Source organism: Bolinopsis microptera, chromosome 13 (genome assembly GCF_026151205.1).
Source record: "Bolinopsis microptera isolate Bmic1 chromosome 13, MBARI_Bmic_1.0, whole genome shotgun sequence".
NCBI lineage: Eukaryota > Metazoa > Ctenophora > Tentaculata > Lobata > Bolinopsidae > Bolinopsis > Bolinopsis microptera.
This window is the reverse complement of record NC_087084.1, coordinates 13,081,416-13,104,973: the sequence shown is the minus strand read 5'-3', so window position 1 is coordinate 13,104,973 and position 23,558 is coordinate 13,081,416. Positions and strand designations below refer to the sequence as shown.

General features: G+C 36.9%; 3 protein-coding genes across 6 annotated transcripts in view; 1 reads left to right on the top strand and 2 right to left on the bottom strand.

The window, feature by feature from the left end:
* Positions 1 to 23,558, bottom strand: part of LOC134824674 (Bardet-Biedl syndrome 7 protein homolog) — a 638,888-nt gene that overhangs the window by 356,874 nt on the left and 258,456 nt on the right. The gene's annotated exons all lie outside the window — the stretch shown is intronic.
* LOC134825072 (DNA ligase 1-like) overlaps positions 1 to 23,558 on the bottom strand; it is an 85,609-nt gene that overhangs the window by 31,422 nt on the left and 30,629 nt on the right. The gene's annotated exons all lie outside the window — the stretch shown is intronic.
* LOC134824710 (E3 ubiquitin-protein ligase TRIM71-like) lies at positions 13,252 to 23,506 on the top strand. 3 transcript variants are annotated; one of them, XM_063836686.1, is made up of 18 exons: positions 13,252 to 13,523; positions 13,696 to 13,844; positions 13,948 to 14,117; positions 14,349 to 14,539; positions 14,720 to 15,011; positions 15,198 to 15,332; positions 15,444 to 15,807; positions 16,000 to 16,127; positions 16,322 to 16,436; positions 16,649 to 16,782; positions 16,940 to 17,081; positions 17,189 to 17,324; positions 18,770 to 18,866; positions 19,860 to 19,993; positions 20,904 to 20,972; positions 21,470 to 21,594; positions 21,917 to 22,011; positions 22,289 to 23,506. In XM_063836686.1, exons 1-14 carry the CDS (start codon positions 13,276 to 13,278, stop codon positions 19,980 to 19,982), a joined length of 2,424 nt encoding a protein of 807 aa, XP_063692756.1. In that variant the 5' UTR covers positions 13,252 to 13,275; the 3' UTR covers positions 19,983 to 19,993; positions 20,904 to 20,972; positions 21,470 to 21,594; positions 21,917 to 22,011; positions 22,289 to 23,506. The 3 variants fall into 3 exon arrangements, with proteins under 3 accessions (XP_063692756.1, XP_063692754.1, XP_063692757.1); XM_063836684.1 differs by lacking the exon at positions 19,860 to 19,993; XM_063836687.1 differs by lacking the exon at positions 19,860 to 19,993 and having other exon boundaries at positions 13,271 to 13,408.

Below are 23,558 nucleotides of genomic sequence, written 5' to 3'. Positions count from 1 at the left end.
TGTATAGTATATCCGTGTATCAATTAGTAACACAGTAGTCGGTAGTCCTAAATCCTCGGGTACATAATGTTATTAACAATCACACAGATTTGTTGTTTGTTCCAGCCCGAATATCAATGAAATCTTAAACGGTTTAAAAATTATGACTTTGCTAATTTGAAACTAATTTCTTCATCCATTTTGGCTTCACCTAGACATGAGTCTACGCGTACTGCATGACGCGCTTGTTTCACAAGTGAAATAGTTCCACCTTCGGTGGTCGCGTGCTACTGCAAGCGAGAGGGCTCTGGATAGAGCAACATTTTAGCTGTATGATTGATGATACCTTCATTTATTATATTTGAATAGGCACAGCATTCATTTTATGCATGAAATAGTTCACAATAATTATTTTCAACAATAAAGCCAAAACAATAACAAAGCGCGCGCTATTAATTGTTGACTATAAAAAAGTAAATTTAATTTAATACATAATAAAAAGGATTTTTATTCCTTTGATTTAATAATTAAATATAAACAAATAAGTTTTTACTGTTAATTATAACAATAAAAAGTATTTAAAATTTAATTTTGGAATTTAAGTCAAAAATAAAATGTATGCTTGTATAATAATTTAAAAACCGTGCGCGTCGGCCGTCGAGCTGCGAGTATCATTCGCATTCATGCCTTCAAAAATACGTTGCCGAAGAGTTTAAGGCTTATTTAGTATTTACCTTGCTAACTTTCAATCCCCATAGAGACAAACTAGTTAGAAAACTCTCGTCCTGTTCTGGGAGGCTGTACATGATTAAGGATAAAATTCCATCATCTATCCATAAGGACCTGTACCACACACTGTTTGAAAGTCACCTATCTTATGGCATTACCGTTTGGGGAGGTGCAAGTAATAATAAACTTCAACCACTATTTGTAGCCCAGAAAAAGTGTGTTCGTATCATGTTTGGTGACAAAAAAGCATACCTTGATAAATTTATGACATGTGCTAGGACTAGACCTATCAGTGAACAGAAACTTACGAGCAAATTCTTTGAGAGAGAGCACACCAAGCCAATTTTTGCCCGTCAATCACTCATGACATTGCATAATTTATACGCGTATCACTGCTGCAATGAACTTTTTAAAGTCTTTAAATATCGAACACCAATTGCACTATTTGAACTTTTCTGTTTGTCTAAAAGACCCGGCAAAGAAACTCTTCTTATAACAACCATGCCCTCAAACAGTTTCGTTTACAAATCTAGTTGCCTTTGGAATTCATTCCGTCAGATGTTGGCACTGAACGACCTTGAAATCACTCATGGTGTATTCAAATCAAAGGTAAAAAAAGTCATTCTCTCGTCTCAGGGTAAAGGTGACAAGAATACCTGGGCCCCTTTGGCAAACTTTCTGAACTCAGGCAGCTTGAACAACTAAATTTGAAAAAGTAAAACTTCTTGTCTGAATGAAATACTAGAACCTCAAGAAGCTGATCCGCATGTCTCCGCTACTAAAATGTTTAATGAGTCCAATCACTCATCACTTAACAGTTGAATCCTCAAAGTGAGTTGTACAATCTAGGTTGTTTTAAGTAGCTGTTGATAGTGTAAAACAGGAGTGACTTGATCGTTTTCATAACTTCGATTTACAATCTGTACCATAATAAAACTAGCACTGCCATGGGGTTCAAAAAGGGTCATTGTAAGCCTCCAGCGTAATGGTCCTAAGTCTCTGCCCCATGCGGTGCCTGTCAGCATCAGCTAACAGAATAGCCCTAAGATAACGATCAAGCCACAAATTAGGTTCTATAATGATTTAATATTGTCGAATAAAGAGATTTGAATATAATATTTGTTTTATTCTGAATATTTGTTTTATTCTGAATCTATAGGTTGCTTTTTTAATGGCCTGAATAGCATAGAGTGCAACGCTGAACACAAAAAAGTAAATGCACATATCGAGCGTGCTAAATCACTCTACAGTTGATCTTCGAGATTTTTCTAAAAGGGCCCCCGACAGTTGAGACCAACTTCAATCGATGTATTTTCGGACGCTGATTCCGAATTACCTCCCATGACATAGAGTTAAAATGATCCCCTAGCGAGATATTGGCGAAAAACTGTCTTGATCACTATGACCATATACGTGATACGGAAGTTAGTTCAATTTCTCGTTAGGGTTAGGGTTTCGGCATATGCTTTTGTTAGAGATTGGGTTAGGGTTAGGGTTGGGATCAGATCAGAGGGCTAGGATTTCGAATAGTCATTCAGGGCCACCGAGAGAACGTGTTTAAAAAGTCACGTGACAGTCGAGTGTAGAGTGATTAATCGTCATCCTGCACATATGCGAACGCGCCGCGCGAAAAATGATTTTATTTATCAATTACAAATTTTTTAAACCAAATTTTCGTCAAACTAATTTTAAAATAAATGCTATCAAAAAATAATTATTTCCTATTGAACAATTTGATTTAAAATACATCAAACATCCGCTGTCAAGCCCTTAAGAAAAATGAAACTAATGTGCACGTAGGGAATTCGTAGGGAAGTATACAGTATTGCCCTGCGCGCGCTCAAAAGATCTGACAGAGCACAAATTTTCAGACTGACATTGTGATTTTTAATTAGTAATTTGATCAATCAAAGACCTAAGAGTGCCTAAACATTTAATATTTTTACTTGATTTTGTTCACCTGTTATTCGCCTTATTTTACATTTCTTGTCAAGAGTCATGATTCTTCCATCTAAAAACAACAATAAATATCACATAGAAGAAAACTCTAAATTTTTTCAAATATATTCATCCTGCTTTTTATTCTTGTACTTGTAACAGAGAAATAAACTAAGTTACCATTGTTAGTTTAATGCCTAGTGTGTAGTAGATGATACCAACAAATTTTCTTGATCTGACCCCAATGCTAGGATACAAGGATACAAAAGTGATGATTATTTTATTGAATTCACAATAGTTATAATTCTGAAATAATTTAAAGTTACACAATTCTAGTTATTTACAAATGTGTAGGGATAAAATAGAAATGTCTTTTAATGCTATTTTTCTATGAATAGATCGGATTTGTAGAGTTCGATCTTATTTTGAGGTCCTATAGCATTATGCATTAGCCAGTATTTGAGTGGAAATCTGGGCTCTTATAGTATGCTGTAAATTGTTCGTTCACAGATGCTATTACTACTCACATTTGTGTCTTGTTGTAATAAATCAGACATCTTTACTTCGTGGTCTTTGAAGAAGGAAGAAAATTTATTTCAATCAAAAAAAAACTTATTTGAGCAACTGTTTCGAGTTTAAATGATCACTATATTTCTTTTTTTCGTTGGAGAATAGCAAGAGTATCCTTTTGATTCTTTGGCGAAAATTTTTATGGCATAATTGTATACAGCATTTTTATTTTTTATTTAATTTTCTTAAAGAGTTTGCTTCTTAACAGATGAAACCTTAGTCGTGCTCTGATGTGATTTTTTTCCCTACTCTTGCCGAAGGCAAAAAGATCGTAGGGAATAAGTAATCGGGTTTGGATATATGAGGTGGCCCGACGGTCCTACGGTGTCGACAAAAGTCTGCTCCTTTGCAGTATAGACCACGCCCCTATAATTATGTGTATTGGAAGCGTCTGTTATGCTGCGCGCGACGCCAGCCATGTGTTAATTAATTACAGTGAAGTTCCTCCTTCGCAAAGTTATTTTAATTTTAATTTATTTTATTTTTATTTTAATTTATTACTCATTATGTTTTACATATTTTATCCTTATGTCCCTAGAAGGGTGTTCTGCTAACAGTTTTCGACTGACTTGAATGTCCTGCACAGCAGATTGAAGCTTCTTAAATTATTTTTTATTCTTATTGTATTGCTGTGTAAATTTGATTCTAATTCTAATTCTAATTCTAATTTTCCGCAATTTTCTGGATTCATTTATTGTTGATGCGCGCGGCGCTACATTGGTCAAATAAATCGTCAATTTTTACCATGCGCGAGTCCCACTCATTTATTATTTTTTTCCAGTGACACTTTTTACTCTGCACTCGAAAGAATTAATGGTACAAAATACAAGTACATCGCGTCGTAGGGAAAATTGATCGTGCGTGGTTTAACCACGGCGAAATTCTTGTTGACCTAACTCTTAGCTTCTTTTTTGTGGTCAGCTATCATGTCAGAGATTCGATAGTATACACTATTTGACCAGAAGACTGAGATGTACTTTCTCAGTAATTTACAATTCTGCACCAACTTCTCAACTGCTAATTATGGTAAAAATATGTGAGCTTATCCCTCTTTTTGTCTGCTAATGTCCGCCAATATCCGCTTATGTGCCAAAAACACATCTTGGATATTGGCGGACCTCGGTTTTTGACGATTTTTCCAGGTCCAAGATTTTCAAAATGGAATAAAAAATGTTCTGAGGCCCATCTTAAAATTCTGATCGAGTGGAATCTTCTAAATGGTCCTTAGAAGATATCCCGAAAGTTTCAAGGTGATTGCTCAAAAAATGTAGGAGAAGATAGATTTTTAAACTCGATTTTCAGGGCGCGCGATTGAAAATCGCTCGCGCAATACAATTACGCAAGAGCGCTGACCTTTGACCGGTAATAACTTCGGCTAGGAACAATATTTTTCCATGAGACCAAAAGCAGCAGATAGATATCTGACTCCCCTCTATCAGAAACAACTATTAAATCAATTTCGAGAGAAATTTCATAAAGACCCCGCCCCGCCCCCCGCCCCCCCCTGCTAGCTTCATTTGGCTACAACCCTGCACTGCTAATTCGATCAAGTATAGACGGGATTGCCTACATGATGGTTGAGTAGGAACTAGAAATAAATGTATGTATACCTTATTTTTTGCGGGTTTTAGTAATAAATGATAGTTCAGCTGAGTAAAGAAGTGAAATATACCCCGACCACAGACAATTTTAAGTAAAAACTATTCAACAAATTTTCACTTATAGCTGGATTAAAAGTTGCTGTAATGTTTAGAGACAAATAATTGTAAACAAATGTTCATGAAAGGATTATGAGTGGTCATAGAAAGGGGCTAGTAATTACATCATTAAATAGCAATTTAAGATGTAACAATAACAATAATAATATTATAATCAATTGTAATTCCATTTGTTCTCAATATTTTGGCCTAAATGGCCCTGTCTTAACCCTTAAACAGCGAAGCAAATATGTGCTTGTTAACGGCGAAGAGCACTCCATATGGACGGCCCCCACGTGACATACAATTTGGATATCGATCCTTTGGGTCACGTGGTAAGAATTTTGGTCCCGTGTCATGAAATAACGTAATAATTTTCCCGCTAATATCTAAGGCATAGGCGCTGTTCATCAAATTAGATCATCATTATATCCTGCAAAAGTAGAGCTACTTTAGTATCAATAACTCAATTATGTCCGTGTAAGCTATTACACTTTTCTAAGGTTGGCTCGGATAAATTTAAATCTAGCTGTGCAGTTACAATTTGGAATCCTAGAAAGTGACCATCTTGAAATAAAACTTAGTCTTTCATCGGTTTTACTTTATATTTGAAGATTCGATATGTGTCAAAAGTGTACTAAACATCAGATCCTTGGCACGGTGTACTTTAAAGTTAAGCTGTGTTAACGTGATAAGCATGTTACTCATATAACTGTGTATTCTGTGCATGTAGTATGTTCTACGTGACACTGGTGTAATGTTTGTTGATAAAATTGTGACAAATCTCCGTATATTAAGTATAACCAAGGTGAAAGAAAACACAACATACGTTGGTCAGTTGGAGAAACATTTCAGTAAAGTCACTAGCAACAGGCATATAAGATTATAAGACATCAACTTTGTATATTTATGTTCATGTCTCCGTAAATCATATCTTGAATTATGACTATGATTTTATTGGAACTATGATTATGAATTTATATTTTGACTAAAACTGTCGAAATTAGGTAATAAAAATACGAGGTTTTTTATTATAAAAAGTTTTGTTTCCCCTTTTCAAAGCTTGAATATACAGCTCGTTTGTCCTAAAGGTTCATTAATGAAGCTGAAAAAGCCTTACAGTGACTAACTTTTCATTTTGCTTACCGAAATTTACCTTTGCTATCGGTAAAATGAAAAATCTTTGCCTAGTCACACACAAGCGTACCGTCAGCTTGCAGCTGGACTCGCAGTATCCAAAAATTGAATTTTAAATTTATACTGTTTTACAAATTGAAACACAGGATGACAAAAGTGTTCAGTAAAAATATTTTGGTGAATTATCGTCATCAATTTATTCTCATTGTTATCATCATTTCAATGAATGATTTGTTTTTTGTAATAGTAATACTAAAAGTGTAGTGGTAACAACAAAGCAAAATGGCTAGGGCTAGCAGTAGCAGTGGCAACAGCCAGCGCTAGCAGTAGTAGCAGCCAGCGCTCGTTAGCGCTAACAGTAGCAGCAGCCAGCGCTCTTTGTGCTAGCACTAGCAGTTGCAGCAGCCAGTGCTCGTTGGCGCTAGCAGCAGCCAGCGCTCTTTGCGCTAGCATTAGCAGTAGCCGGCGCCCGACGCTCGTTAGCGCTATCAGTAGCAGTAGCTGGCGCCCAATGCTCGTTAGCGCTAGCAGTAGCAGTAGCCGGCGCTTGTTAGCGCTAGCAGCAGCAGTAGCCGGCGCCCGCGCCCAACGCCCGTTGGCGCTAGCAGTAGCAGTAGCCGGCACTTGACGCTCATTAGCGCTGCCGCTAGCAGTAGCAGGCGCTTGACGCTCATTGCGCTGCCGCTAGCATGGTAGCAGAAGCCAGCGCTTGACGCCCATTAGCGCTGCCGCTAACAGTAGCACTAGCCGGCAGTTGACGCTCATTAGCGCTGCCGCTAGCAGTAGCACTAGCCGGCGCTTGACGCTCATTAGCGCTGCCGCTAGCAGTATAAGCAAGGCCCCGTGACAGCATGGACATTTTTTCGTAATTCGCATCTTTTTGACTTAACGTTAACTCAAAAAAATGCCGATTATCTGAAAAAATGCAAAGCAATTCGCATCTTTTTACAATAACTCGCATCTTTTGGCGTTAAGCTTAACTCCAAAAGATGCGATTTGACGTCGTATCAAATAATTTTGACTTGAAATAATCAAGATTTATCCCCAAATCGCATCTTTTGGCGCTAAGCTTAACGCCAAAAGATGCCGTTTGACGGATAAAGTCGTAAAATCTTAAAATGCGTTTTCAAATGGCATCTTTTTGAGTTAACCTTAACTCAAAAAGATGCGATTTAGGAAAAACTTTCGCGCGAAATTTCAAAATTCTTCTTCCGAATTCTTGAATTGCTACATTTTGCAAATCAGCTGATATTTGTAACTTTAAAAAATAACTGTAACTTATATATTTATACAGGTCCCCGGTTTAACAAGCATTCAGGATAGAACCAGCAGCGGTTAATGACACTGAAACAGAGATGAAACACAGTAAGAACAGCGGAAAGAGTGGAGTGTGATAAATATCTTCTTTTCTTCTGCACTGGGTACTGATACTGATTACTGGAGTCTGTTATCTAGTCGAAGCCTAGCCTCTTTGTAACTGGCAAGTGCTTTTCCGGATTCAATTTTCAAATAGTCCTTGGCCTTTTCAGCTAGTCGTGAATTTCGGCTATTTCCGATATTTTCAGACGATTCTTCATTAGGTCCTCAATCCTGAGCACTAGGATTACCTTAGTTTTTGCTCTTGTCTAAATTATTTGCTCATGCTACTGGCTCGATAGGTTCAAAAGTTTATTTTCTATTTATCACGAAAAAAAATTTGTGCTCAAAAGTGATTTGGGCAAAAGCTGAGACGGCGCTTACGCAGGTTTGAACCATCAACCTCCCGTTTATTGCAACAACGTTCTGGCCGCTGAGCTACTTGGGAGATGTCCTATATAAAATTTTAATGATCATATAATTGTCTTTATATTTTGGTAAAAAATGCTTATTTGGCATAAATTAGCATCGCATATATAACTGGATTAGTCAATTTCGAGTTTGTATAGTACCAAACACAAGTACTGATATAGGGACTGTATGTAAACAATTAAGTACAATATTTCTATTCTATACAATACTATGCTGTTATGTAATACTCCCAATTAAAGTGCTCACACTTGAAACTGGCGGTTCCGTGTAAAAGTTTTTTTGTAAGATTTTGCACGATGTTTAATGGGATGACTGTTTAATTTAGAAGTTGCATCGACCTCTCGAACTCACATTTTGATCCAGGGCCATGTTTGGTGCCATAGCTTGCGACAACGATGCTTTCTCGGAGGACAATCTGCCACAAACCGCCAGTTTCAATTGTGACAAACAGCTTATCAGTTAGTTGAGCAGTGATATTTTAATATCTCTGCGCTGTTTCTTTTTTTTTCAACATTTTTATATTTTCCTTTTATTTGTTTTAATTAACCATTGTCAAGAAAGGGAGGGGCAGTATTCGATGGAAAATATGATTTAAGAATATGTCAGATATGCGTATTTAATGAGATTATTTTACAGGACTACAGGATGACGAGAGATTCATAAAGCGGGATAAAACAGTTAGAACGACATGGGTACAGTCCCGATCCCGGTCAATCACTCAAATTTGCCGGGATTTTGACCGGGATCTATTACATAATTTCATTCACTGTGATTTTAAGTTTTTGTGAATTTCATCTTTAAACAACCTCTGAGCCAAATAAAACAATGTTTAAAATTGCTAAACAAGTTTAGGTAACTAATATCGTTACATAACTCATAAGTGCAAACTAACATCAAGTTTTCAACTCGGGCTACGTCCAATTGTCAATTGGAATTGGAGAATGAAACTGTTGAATAATTTGAGGGATCATTGATTGAGGAGTGAGGAATGAGGGTGAACTTGAGTAATCAGTACATGAACATTATTGGTGTAGTACATTAGGCCCATGCCCCATATTGACGGTTTTTTTATAGTTTTTTCTAATTTAATATTGTAGTTATTACTTATTCAAATTGTTCAATTATAATGTAAATGAAAGTTGCAGCTTTCAATATGAGAATACCAGTTTTGGTCCCGGTCATCCCGGTCATCCTGGTCAAATCCCGGTCATCCCGGTCAAATCTCGGTCATCCCGGTCATCCCGGTCATCCCAGTCAAATTGGATTGTTGGTCCCGGTCCCGGTCCCGGTAAGATAGAAATCCCAGAAATTATTGGTCCCGGTCCCGGTCCCGGTCACGGTAAATTGATAATCTCAGTCCCGGTCCCGGTCCCGGTCCCGGTCAGGCCTAAAATCATGTCCCGGTCACCTCCTGTTAAAATTAGATATAGCGTTTTACACTTTCTGTTCTTCCTCCTTACTTCCTAGACTTAGAACTTTCTTAATGTACGAATAAGAAAATAAGAATTTTTACTACTATCAGACTATATTTGTATCTTTAATACATCATCTACTTATTCACTAGCTTGCTAAAATTCATCGGCACATTACCGCTGCTCGAGTTACCTAGCAAAGCCCATGTCAGTTTTGTTTATGATATATTTATCATGAAAAATGATTTTGCTCAGAGTGATCTGTGCAAAAAAATTAACATTGACTGTACGGGGTATCGAACCTGCGATCATCCCGCAAGGCTGGCAAGACAAGCGCTCTACGCTGCACGCCACTCCTGTGTTACACAAGACTAAATTTTGATGACTATATTTTTGCAAGACATGAACCGTGCTTATATGGCAGAAATTAGTACCGCATACAATCCTCAATTTCGGGTTTGTCATGATTGTAATTGGGAAGTGGGAACAACTCTTCTGCATTTGATTAGAACTGTCTGTACAGTGTACAAATACAATTGGGTAAATACAAAGGTTGTGTACAATACTGTGCTGATATGGAAAACTCCCGACTATATGTTGCTACAATTCATTCGGGGGCGTGGATGAGATTTGTAATTTAGCTATTTAGGCATTTGCTTTTGACTGATTTATCTTCCGGACAGTTCTTGGAACATTGGAAGTTCAATAAAAATCAGTGCAGTAGAGGAGTAAACTTGCACGAGAGTTAAAATGGTACTATTATAATCTGTGTTGTCAGGTAAGATTTCAGTTTTCACTTTTTAGTGGGGAGTTTTAAAGATTTCAATATGAATACTTAATTTCGTAACGCCAAATCGCATCTTTAAGAGTTAAGCTTAACTCAAAAAGATGCGTTTTAGCGAGGCGTTGTGAAATTTTCAAAATATTTCTAAAACCGCATCTTTTGGCGTTAAGCTTAACTTCAAAAGATGCGATTTAGCGACGCGTTACAAAATTTTCAAAATATTTCTTAAACCGCATCTTTTCGAGTTAACGACACGAATTACGATTCTAGCTTTCGGTCTAAAGCGCATCTTTTGGCGTTAAGACTAACTCCAAAAGATGCGAGTAAAGAATCGAGAGATGCACGTTCACGACTCGGGTTTTTTAAGAAATTTCAGCGTAGAAATGCATCTTTTGAGCTTAAGCAGGCATCTTTTTTGCGCCAAAGCGCAATGTCCAGGGTGTCACGGGGCCTTAAGCAGTAGCCGGCGCTTGACGCTCATTAGCGCAAGCAGAAGGAAGTGTAACTGTAAATTAGCATTACTTGCGCTAGTTAGCGCTTACGGTAACGGCACTACTGTGCTTCATTTAACTATGAGTATGGCTGCAATAATAATTTACTTGCTTATTGCTATTTACTTTCTACTGCCACAACTTACTTACTATACTGTTACGTTGAGCTAGCTAACGCTAATGATAGCACTAACTAGCACCTTCTAATTTACTGACAAAAGCGCTCACTAACGCCGGTTCGGGTTAGCTAACGATAAATATCGCAAAATCCCATGTTCAATGTTGACAGTTTGCTGTTTGTGGTACTGGTAGCTACCGCTAACTATATGGATAATAGAAAAGCGCACCCATCTAAAACTAGCGCTAACTAATTTCATTTAGCGCAAACATACTCTACCATAACCAAGGCGAGGGAAATTTAGTATCGAGAATTGAGGTACAAAGCTCCATTCTTTCTTATTGCTTTATTGCAGAGCTTGGTCTTATTTTAGCCATGAGGCTGTGAGGTTTGAAAAATAAAATTACTTTTTCCTGGTATCTTAGAAAATAAATGTTGTGAATATGCCACAGGCTAAATCAACGGCAACAATTTCGTCCTATTATTTTATAATCGGCTCATTTCGTCACAGTTTGAAATTTAGAAATATGCAGCAATAATGGATCGTGCACACGATATTTATAACTGCGTTAATTTTGACTGATAACTTGATAAGAAACAAAACAACATTTTATGCTACAAAAACAAGCGATCATAATTTCAAAGAATCTCATTGATAAAATAAATAATAAACTAATAAACATATTTCGCAACCCTGGTTGTGTCAATACATGGATTTATTTGCCGAATTTTTGTAATAATTGTAGCCCATTTCTGTCAGTTTTTGCAAAGAAAACTTGATTGTTAAACATGGATAAATTCAAAAGACCCTAATTCGCGGGTTGAAGATTTTAAACAGATTGCACAACCAGGATTGTGATTCATTAGCAAGTTTCATAAAACAAGAGGAGATGCACATTCTGCACCATGTGATGTTTATGGTAAATCCTCTCACCACACAGTTCACACATGCTATAAACAGCTGAAACCTTTTTGCTGTTTTTTATAGTCTTTCCCTTACAGTTCGAGAGGCAGTCACGACACTGCTTCTTGCTTTCAACTTTCTTGGGGAAACTAATCATGCTGTTTGGGACTTCAGCTGTCCTCCGAAATTTAGGATTCCCCGTTATGTTGAATGCTGCTGTCAGGACATGTGCTCTAACAGTCCAATGATGGGCTTTTCTATTAGCCAAGGCTTCATGAGAGATAGCCCTTATTCCAATCCAAAGTCAGAGGAGGAATTTTTCCACCTGAATGAGTCCACTCTGATGGATTGCTTAGTTGGACGACAGTGTGGATGTTCACCCTTGTGGTGTCCAGAATGTAATACCACACGCAGTGTTTCCACTTGTTGGATTTCACCTTGGTACTGTATCGACTGAAACAAGAACATTTGTTCATTTTGTGAAATATTTCTAAAATGTTCAGATATTATTATTATTAGTACTACTCGAGTAATAATACACATAATACATATAGTACTTTTTTAATAGGAATTTTAGTGACAATTAAACTATATAATTAATATATAACCCTATCCTCTGATCCATCAAATCAGTTCCGTACTTAGTGAGGTCGTACAGCTTTCCGATCTGCGGCTTCTCTTTGTTATCGTCTTCTGTTACTCCTTTAAAATTAAATAGCACTGGTTTAATAACTATATTCTTGATGTTCACACGTACGTAATGAGAAAAGTTTGTCAAAGTATCAGCTTTGAACGTAATTGAATAGATTGCAACACACAAAATAAATGGATTATTTTTACTGTCGATTTGAACTTAGCTGTAGCTGTACTATTTCAATAGAATACCAACTTCCTTGTCCATAAAGGAGAATATAAGTGCTGAGCTGCAACTCTGAAACAAAAAATGTATTTCAAATTGATTGCACAATACTACGAAGTGGGGATTCGCAATTTTGCAAAAAACGACATCAAACTATCAAATGAGAGCATCTGCCGAAATTATGCAAATCACACTGAAGAACAATGAAGAAGAGTGGCCGATATCACAATCACAGTAGCCGGGTTTCTTTATAGGAAGACAAATACAGGAGCAAAGCATAAATCATCGATGACAAATTACCGAATATTTTGATCCGGTTTCGTGATTCGTTAATATCAGTCACAAGAGATAATCGTGCGCTCTCATTGGTTTTTATACTAGCGAGCATTAGCTCAAAGGTGCAACTCAATAATTGAGTTATTTGAAGCTCCTCCGATTGGATTGCAATGCGCTTTGTGACATGACATGTGATCCGCTGTCCACGTGGTGTTTACTTACCAATCAGATCACTTTAAAGTAACATATACCTAGTCGTCCAACTGGACGGTTCTCCGCTAGACATATTTAATGCAATTTTTGGCCTTTTTTTAACTAATAATTAACCATAACTATGTTAAATAGTAATTTTTGTAAAAAACAGATAGTTTAGGCGATAGGTAGTGTTCTTGCCGATAGATAGCTGGCGTATCACCGGTATTGCTACTACATGTGGAACACAAATGGTAAAACATTGGAGGGGCACTCCACATGGAGTGCTCTTCGCTGTTTAAGGGTTAATCATCAAAACAAATTTATTTTATTGTTAATTAAGAGTCTTCATTTTAAGTGATATGCTATCATGTTTTGTTGTAACAGTTTCTTTACAGATTATGTCTCAAAGTAGTGAGTTGGAAGATGGTGAATTTCCCGAATCTCAAGAACTTAGTCCCATTATCAAATATGAAGACAAAAACAACCACAATCACAAGCTGTACACACGCGGAGTTGGAGCATTACTAGATGGTATGTTTCAAGATCCAAAATCCAAAGCCAAATCATTAAGTCCTGAGACTCCTAAGTTGCCTGCAAAAGAAATAGATACATTGCCTATCACTAAAACTCCAGTTATGTCTGAGAGGTTTGAAATAATTATGAAGTTAACACAACTATTTTTCTGATACTTAAATTATCTGTTCTTACTGGCTGTTTGTTTAATTTTATTTTCTGTGAAGAATGAATATTCAAATTAGTTAGACCAAAGAACACTTTGATAAAGAACATTATTCGTTGTGAAAAACCCCTTTTTTCAGTTTCAGTCCTATTAAAATGAAATTTGAACAGAGATCAGACATCAAACCAAGAGTTGTTTCAATTGAGAAGCAGTTGGAATCAATAAGAAGCGTGTACCCAGAATCATCAAGAGCTGGGAGTGACTCATTAGATGACGAGAACACTGAAGGTGCGCTCCCAGAATTCAGATTTACCGAATAAATTTCCAGAATAAGATTGTATCGGGCTGCTATAATAGTTATAATTTGGCAATCTGAATCATAATTTTGCAGACGAAATGGAGATAGAAGAAGAAAATGTGATTGAAGTTAAAAAAGATATGGCAATTCTGGCTGTAAGAAGTATAAAGTCATTAGACTGTCCTCTGTGTACTGAGCGGTTCCAACACCCTCGAATACTTCCTTGTATGCACACCTTTTGCAGCTCGTGTATTCAGAAAAGAGTGAGTAGTTTTGATTCCCTTCCGTCTTAATAACTAAGTCATGTTTAACTAGGAAATTAATCAGTATCTTTCAATGTTTCAGATTATAGTACTGTTGTAACTATTAAACATTTTTGAAACTCTTATTTAATTCCATTAAATAAGGGAATCCAATTAACATTTACAGGATATTTGTCTTCATTAGAAATTCAGTTCAGATAAATTGTGACTTGATCAAATTGAATATTGCAGATCAGTGAAGAAAACGCAGTGAGTTGCCCAATCTGCCTTCGTAATGTCAAACTAAACTTGCCAACAGTTGACTTGTTGCCAATAAACGCTATTCTGGATAAGCATGTGAAACTTGTAGAGGCAGGTGAGGAAACAACTCAGGAAAAAGAGGTCAAAACGTGTAGTACTTGTGAGGAATTTTCTCTCTATTGGTAATTAAATTTAAAATGTCAAACATCATCAAATATATGCTATAAATTAATAATGAATGTTATTAAAATGTTTGATGCTGAAACTTTAACTTAAAACAGCACTCAATTGAAGGCACCTGAAAAATGTTTGTACATTGCTTATCAAATCTGTGAAAACTAAATTAACTGAAATTCCTTCAGGTGTTTGGAATGTGAAACAGATTTCTGTGAAAAGTGTAAAAAAGTGCACCTCAACATAAAAGCAGTCAGCAACCACCAGCTCCTGACCCACAAGGAACTAAAAGAGAATATTGCTGTCACTTATGTCAAATCAGAGAACTGTGTACACCACAAGGAACATGAACTAAACTTGTACTGTGAACCGTGTGATGCTATGATCTGTCGGGATTGCACACTCATTAACCATAAGAATCACAATTATGGGTTTGTTAAAGAGTTTACTTCAGCCAAGAGGAGAAAACTTCAAGAGGAGGTTAGTTAATAAAACAATTTAAATTTAATTAAGAAATTATTTATTTTTCAGTTCTCTGTATTCTACAGTTAATTAAGTGAAATTCCAAACAGAGCATTCAAAAATCAACAAAAACTAAATCACAATTTATGATGATTATTTGATTTAAAAGGTGTGAAGATTAATTCAAGACTTTTCTGCTTGTAGGTCGAGAGGGCAAGAGCCAAGATAGAGCCATTAAAGCGCCTGATAGATGCAGTTGAAGAAGACACCAAAGAGTCAGAGCATGATGAGAAAGTCAAACAAGAAATTAAAGAGGCTACTGAAAGTTTGATCGCTCAGGTATTATGTGGAAGTGTTTAAATTTAATGTAATGGAAATCTCTGTTCATCCTAAAAACTCTTTAATGTAAACCTTAATAATGCCTGTCTTCTAAAATCGTTTTCTTATCAGATGAAAGCACAAGAAAAAACATTGCTAGAAGAAATATCAACGAAGGCTAAGTCACGCTCAGATCGACTACGAGGAAAATATAAAGAACTAAGATACGCTGTGGACAGCTCCCAGTGCAGCCTCGACTTCATGAGTGCTCTCTTCTACCAAGGAAACATGAAAGACCTTGTAGGACTGGCACCCTTGGTGCGTACACGGATAGCTGAGATAACAGCTTATCGGCCTGAAGTTGAGTTGAACAGGAGGATTCCTAAGTTCAAGTTGTGTCCGATAAGCAAGATGCCATCGCTCGGAAGAGTTTATGGTTCCTTCAATTACTGCAGTATTGGAGAAAATCCTCATTTGCTCGGCACTGAGGGACAGGGTAAGATATTTTACCTCATCTGATATTGTGCGTTCTAGTTCGACTTAAGACCACTTAATCTATATTAACTTAATATCATGCCCAAGCGCAAGCCTACATGACAATATTCATCTTTGGCCTTGTTAGCATAATATGTTAGCAAATCCTCCTATAATCCTCTTATCCTCTAAACTTTATTCCTGCACTTTCCAGAGGCTGGAGATTTCAAGTTTCCGACGGGGGTTACATTCCACCCTCTTGGGTATGTAGTTGTTGTAGACAGGGCAAATTCTCTTCAGATATTCGAGAAAACTGGATCCTTCCTTGAGGAGATCACTACGGTAAGTTATAAGGAACCAAATAGATTTTGAGAATGTTTAGCAAATTGATGAAGTTTTAATTTCACATCCTAACTTCGTAAAATTAAAAAGATTGTGCATATCTCATCAGATAAGAGAGTTTCAATGATTTCAATGAAACATGGGAGTCTATAATTTTGTTTTTTATTGATCATGAATTTGCATTCCACCAACAGATGAACACTAATCTTCTTGGACAACTAAAGAACCCTAATGGGGTAGCTGTCGACAAGGCTGGATATTTCTACGTAGCTGATAGTTCTAAACACAGAATAGCTGTTTACAGCCCCAGTAAGTCTAAATTTATTTTACAGCCCCAGTTAGTCGACGTTTATTTTACAGCCCTAGTAAGTTGACATTTATTTTACAGCCCTAGTAAGTCGACGTTTATTTTGCAAATCTACCTCCATCACAAGTTAAAGCTTCTTAAATTACACGATTATTTTACCTACAAGCTCTAGCTCTGTGCGTGGGAGTTTTTTGTTAAAACAAAATATCCTCAGAGGGTAAATTTACACATGAAATAGGAGCGAGAGGTAAAACACAGCCTCACTCACCCGTGATAGGACACTCCGTGGAGAGGTCTTCTTCTCTGGAGGGTAGTCCTGTTGATACAGCTCACCGCAAACCTTACCGGGTACGTATTTCTCATTGATCCAACTTTTAAAAAACACCTAAATTAGAATCATTCAATAATGACATGGAATGTTTGCCTTAAAAAGGCTAAAATCGACTTCCTGTCTTGCATTTAATTTTGATCTGGTACAATTCTATAATCAATTTACTCTTCACAGTCCGATGAACACAGATCACCAGCGGGATACTACGACTACAAATCAGCTGGGCTCAGTGTTTCCACCAGAGATCACATCAGGTCCTCACGTGACTACAGGGATTCCTGGGATTACAGGGACTACAGGGATTCCAGAGATTATCGTAAGTTTTCAATCTCAATTATCGTAAGTTTTTAATCTCAATTATCGTACAACATCGAGATTGGAACGCAATTAATACCCCAAATAATCACATTTTCACATTCACAGGTGATAATCACCATCACAGAGATTCTAAAAGGAAAGGCTACGACTCTTACATTCGTAGAGATAGTAGAGACTCTTTAGAGACTAAGTCTGATGTGACTAAGCGTGAAACAAGTGATCCATACCTCCCCAAGAAAATGTTAGCCATTTTCCTTCCTACTCTAATAATCCACCATTATAAAGTTTCAATGATTGATTTAATTTAAAATTTATTTCTAAATGATGATGAGTGATGACACTGTAGATGATCTTCAGTTTTTAAGATGTTGAGTATTTAAGTTGAGTTTTACACACCTCCCCAGAAAGTTGAACCCAGCTGATGTAGAGTTGAGTATTTAAGTTGAGTTTTACACACCTCCCCAGAAAGTTGAACCCAGCTGATGTAGAGTTGAGTATTTAAGTTGAGTTTTACACACCTCCCCAGAAAGCTGAACCCAGCTGATGTAGAGTTGAGTATTTAAGTTGAGTTTTACACACCTCCCCAGAAAGTTGAACCCAGCTGATGTAGAGTTGAGTATTTAAGTTGAGTTTTACACACCTCCCCAGAAAGTTGAACCCAGCTGATGTAGAGTTGAGTATTTAAGTTGAGTTTTACACACCTCCCCAGAAAGTTGAACCCAGCTGATGTAGAGTTGAGTATTTAAGTTGAGTTTTACACACCTCCCCAGAAAGTTGAACCCAGCTGATGTAGAGTTGAGTATTTAAGTTGAGTTTTACACACCTCCCCAGAAAGTTGAACCCAGCTGATGTAGAGTTGAGTATTTAAGTTGAGTTTTACACACCTCCCCAGAAAGTTGAACCCAGCTGATGTAGAGTTGAGTATTTAAGTTGAGTTTTACACACCTCCCCAGAAAGTTGAACCCAGCTGATGTAGAGTTGAGTATTTAAGTTGAGTTTTACACACCTCCCCAGAAAGTTGAACCCAGCTGATGTAGAGTTGAGTATTTAAGTTGAGTTTTACACACCTCCCCAGAAAGTTGAACCCAGCTGATGTAGAGTTGAGTATTTAAGTTGAGTTTTACACACCTCCCCAGAAAGTTGAACCCAGCTGATGTAGAGTTGAGTATTTAAGTTGAGTTTTACACACCTCCCCAGAAAGTTGAACCCAGCTGATGTAGAGTTGAGTATTTAAGTTGAGTTTTACACACCTCCCCAGAAAGTTGAACCCAGCTGATGTAGAGTTGAGTATTTAAGTTGAGTTTTACACACCTCCCCAGAAAGTTGAACCCAGCTGATGTAGAGTTGAGTATTTAAGTTGAGTTTTACACACCTCCCCAGAAAGCTGAACCCAGCTGATGTAGAGTTGAGTATTTAAGTTGAGTTTTACACACCTCCCCAGAAAGTTGAACCCAGCTGATGTAGAGTTGAGTATTTAAGTTGAGTTTTACACACCTCCCCAGAAAGCTGAACCCAGCTGATGTAGAGTTGAGTATTTAAGTTGAGTTTTACACACCTCCCCAGAAAGCTGAACCCAGCTGATGTAGAGTTGAGTATTTAAGTTGAGTTTTACACACCTCCCCAGAAAGCTGAACCCAGCTGATGTAGAGTTGAGTATTTAATGTTGAGTTTTACGCACCTCCCCAGAAAGCTGAACCCAGCTGATGTAGAGTTGAAGGGCCCACGTGGGGTTGAGATAAGCAGGACCGGGCTGGTGGTGGTTGCTGATACCACTAATCATTGTGTGAGTTTAACTGTCTAATTAGTTAATTACACTGTAATTAGCTAATCAATTAGTTAATTACACTGCATGTCTGTGTCTTGATTTTATCAGCTTTAATTCCTCTTCTGCTATCCCATCTCCACCAGCTCTCTTTTTGAATTACTGTAAGCGATTTCGCGCATATAATGTTGAACATTTTACGCTGGGCAGGTATGTATTTGTGCAATTCTGAATAGAATTAATTACACTGTAGATATGTCCTTGCATTCCTAGAGTGAAAATGAAACTCATAGAAACGTCATGGTACGAGTGATACATTTATCGCGTTTATTATTGCTCATCGTACTGTATTTGATTATGCGTCCAGTTATTTTGTGATATCAATCAGTATTTTGTCGATCGAACGTTGTAACAGTTTAATTTGATACATGCGTTTTAGTCGTTAATGCTAATTTCATACCTTTTCTTGATACGATTTTGTTTGAAGTTGCCAATGCACATTGCACAGGTTGTGTTACGAATATGGTTTCTTTGTTTCGTGTTTTGTTTCTAGATTTTAATAATTCACTTTTCAGTAGACAGCATCGTTTATTTGGTGTTTTGCAAATAACAAATTGTTCGTCCATCAAATTAAACAGCTATTTGAACTAATGATCCGGGAAGAGAATTAAGAATTATGTTATTGTGTTGTTCATGATATTTCCTAAATTATTGAATGCTGAATTGCTTATATCTATCTAAAAGCTCTTTAGTCTTTATAATTTCTAAGAATGAATCGCTCTTCTCTCTTTTGACATTGCATCTGATTTGCATGCACTCTGTGTTGGTTTCTCCTAAATTAATCAATCAATTAACTTAATCCATTTATTAACCAATTTCCAGTTAAGCCCCTTATTTCACGTTTCTCAAAATAAGCTAGCTCCACCACTTTTACTCAGTACATTAAAGTTAAAATAATTTCCTAATTTTCTAAATTAAACTTCACACCCACCTGACTAACCTCAACCTCTTCAGCTACATTTTCAGACCTGGCTCACGCAAGGAATGTGTAGTTACCTGCAAGGAATGTGTAGTTACCTGTGTAGTTACCTGAAAGGAATGTGTAGTTACCAGCGACTGTTAAAGACGGTGATTTGAAGAAAATAAAGGTGGTCAGATCAAAGCACAGTTTATATGTTTGAAGATTTTCACGTGATTGTGATCATTTAATTAGGTACCGCTGCAACCCCGCACCCGCTTTGATTGAGCGTCTGTAGCTTGTTCTGATCATTTGATAACCATTCCGTGATTTGTTTGCTTGAGCTTTTGTCACTAGTTGCTTTGTCATTTGAGTAGAACTAGTATTGCATTTTATATCAGATGTTAGCTTGAAGCACTACAAGCTCAGTTCAATTTGCTTAGTTTGAACGTTGCCTAACGTTGCCTAACGTTGCCTAACGTTGCCTAATGTTGTCTAATACTACCACCGTGCTGTCTACTAATATTCCCCCTATTGGTTACTGGAACTAGCCAGTTTGTGCGTTTGTCTAGTCTGCTGTCTATTCTTATCATAATGACAATGTGAATAACACAGGGTGACACTGTGTCAGCGCGTGTCTACAGCCTTGTTTCTGTCATATTAACCTTTACTCTTTTCATCTTGTTGTTATTACTTGAAGCCGAAATTAGCATAATATTCCCATACATATTTGGGTTCAGTATTACCAGTATCCCGGGGAACTATTACCAGAGATTATGACACGATGATAATACTAGTGGGGAGGTGGGGCAAGGTAATGGTGACTCATGGGGCATGACAGTGATTCTGGAATTTAATAATTTGAATACTGTAAGCTTGCAAGCTAATTAATTTATCGCTGTCAGAGGCACTTGCACCACCGCCCCACAGTTACTATTCTATAAAAATAAAAGGATGAGATCTTCCATAACTTTGATCTCTACGTTTTTGTTTTCAGAAAAGCCCTAATTAATGTCTCGTGTTGATTGATATAATGTTTCAACGTTTTGTTACCATTGTTCTAGTATTACACTAACTGGTTGTCACACAAACCCTCGCAGGTGAAGGTTTTCACACGAGAAGGTGTTTATTTGAGAACTATTGGCGAAGAAGGTGCTCTTCCAGGACAGGTAGCTAATTAGCTAATTAGTTTCCTCTTTTAAATGTAACCTAATTAGGGCTTATCATAGATTGCTAATTAATGAACAGCATAACTTCACCCGAAAGAATTCTTAAATATTAATCCCACCTAATAAGACGTGTTCTCCCCCGTTTTGAGCCCCCTTAAAGTCATGCTCTGGCTCGGCTAATAACATATTTCCAACTCTATTTATAAAGTTGATTCTGGAGAAGAATGTTTGTACATGCTTTTAGATTAGTAGTTTGGGTATTTTGTTTGGGTATTTTGAATTGGTGTCTTTTGTCTTTTGTTTGACGCACAAATCTTACTACTGCACTCGTGTATTGTTTTGAAGAGGATTGCGTTTTGATCTTAATCTGATAGTTTGGCAATTCGCCGAGAATGTATCTGTTGCACTGAGAATGTAATAATCGCACCTGGAATGTAATAATCGCACTAACAATGTAATAATCGCACTAAAAATGTAATAATCGCACTATCCGATAGTTGCGGACACCGAGCGGAGTATCGTTAGACTCCCTAGATAACGTGTACGTGACCGATACGGAACTGCACCGTATCACTGCTTACAAGATAACCGGGACAATACATCACTCACTTCGGCAAAAAAGGTTCGTTCGGCGCGGGGGTAAGGGTGGCTTTAAGTTCATTTTTCTTTCAGGTGAACCTTAAAATTTGAAGTTAGACAGAAAATAGTCGGCCCCCATTTTGTGTTTTGATTAATTGCTTCTGCTTCTTCTAGCTCTTTCGCTAATTTTCATACTCCTTCATAAGTTATTACAGCTATCTTTACTTGTGGTAAAAGGGCCCGTCCAATAAGATGCTCTTTCGTTTTTTTTGTTGAATCCGGGCGAGAGGACCGCCCAATTTTTTCGTCGCACAATATTTGGGAACTAAGGCATTCTTAATCTTCTATCGGTAATTCATTGTCAGGTTCTGGTGATGGAGAGTTCCTGTTCCCTTCAGATCTAGCTGTGGATATTTGTGACAATGTGTTTGTCTGTGACTGTGATAATAACCGTATACAGGTATGCAATTATGAAACTTACTTATCTTATTTCCTTGTGAATCTAATTTAAAAATATTTTTCGTGTTGTTGCCGTACACGGCCCCCGATCAATTAAAATGTTGAAGTAACCTGTTTGAATTGAATAATGAGATAGTGAATCGTGTAAATAGTGTTATGTCGCTTACTAACGACTCAGATTTATACCATCCTACGCTATCAAGGATGAATTTATGTAACACTAAATTTACAAAATTTTTCAAATTTTACTTCAGGTGTTTGATAGTGTTTTACTTCAGGTGTTTGATAGTAAGGGAACCTTCATCCGATCTATTACCCTAGAACGAGCAGCCACCACCCTTAGGAAGCCCCTGGCTGTGGCTGTCGACAAAGATGGCAATGTGGCCGTATGTGATACTGGCAACCACAAAGTGTGGTTACTGTAGTGTGGTTACTGTAGAAGTGTGGTTACTGTATGGTTACTGCAAATATGTGGTTACTGTGTAGAACACATATTTGTTCTCATGATAAACGTTTTGGTATAAATAACCACGTATAATGAAGTGTTACTTGTTGAATTATTACTCTGGCTAGACCAGTACAGAGAGTTGTTGATCTCTTCTGTGTATATTTTGAATTGTTAGCAGATTTTCAGTTGTTTTTTCAATTTGTTAATCTTATTTTTGTAACCCAAGGCCAAGGTTTGAGGCAGAATTTCGGGCAGTATCCAAATAGCCCGCCCCTTTCCGCCGGCAGGTGTCCACGGACAGCTTGTCCGTGGGCAGGGGCGGGTTACTTCGATACTGCCGAGTTTTGTTTAAGATAGATTTTATTTTATCGATATTTATAATAGACTGCAGGTTTGAAACCTTATAATCAGTGATAAATATTTCTCAAAACTATTCCAAATGTGGTGTCCCCAAACGGAAATTTATCAAACAATTTTTTATCGTATTTTTTACTCTGCATTATTAAAGTATAAATCACAATCGTTTTTAACCATTTTTTTTGTAGCGTGTAATTTAAACGTGTATTATTTAACAATTCACTACATCAAATTATTATGTTATTATGTTAAAGAATACGCTTAATTTGAAATACGATTTTATATTCAGAATAGCAGCAACTAGCAAGTCCGTTACTTATCGGAATATATTTTGGATAAGTTACCTAATATGTTATTTCTGAGAAAACACCTAAGCTGCATGCTAACTTTATTCTTGTTTAGCATTGTAGAAAACAGTCAAGATAGTTTTCTAAATGACTGCTTTAAAAAAAGTCTGAAGGTTTCTAAGATTTATCTTAGCACTATCCCACAAGTTATCAATTATTTAATAATCAATTATATTCCAGTTCATATTATTCTATTCGCCAACAAATTTAAATTATTGTCACCATTATTAACAATAAATTATTATCGTTATCGACGCTGTTTTATAACAACGAGTTTATAATATTTTAATAATACTGCACTGTACAGTGTACACCTTGCAGTATAATATACCGTTATTCAATTCGTTCCTTAGTTTTTATTCGACTCTTAAGTATTTTCCCAATCGTCCAAACCTG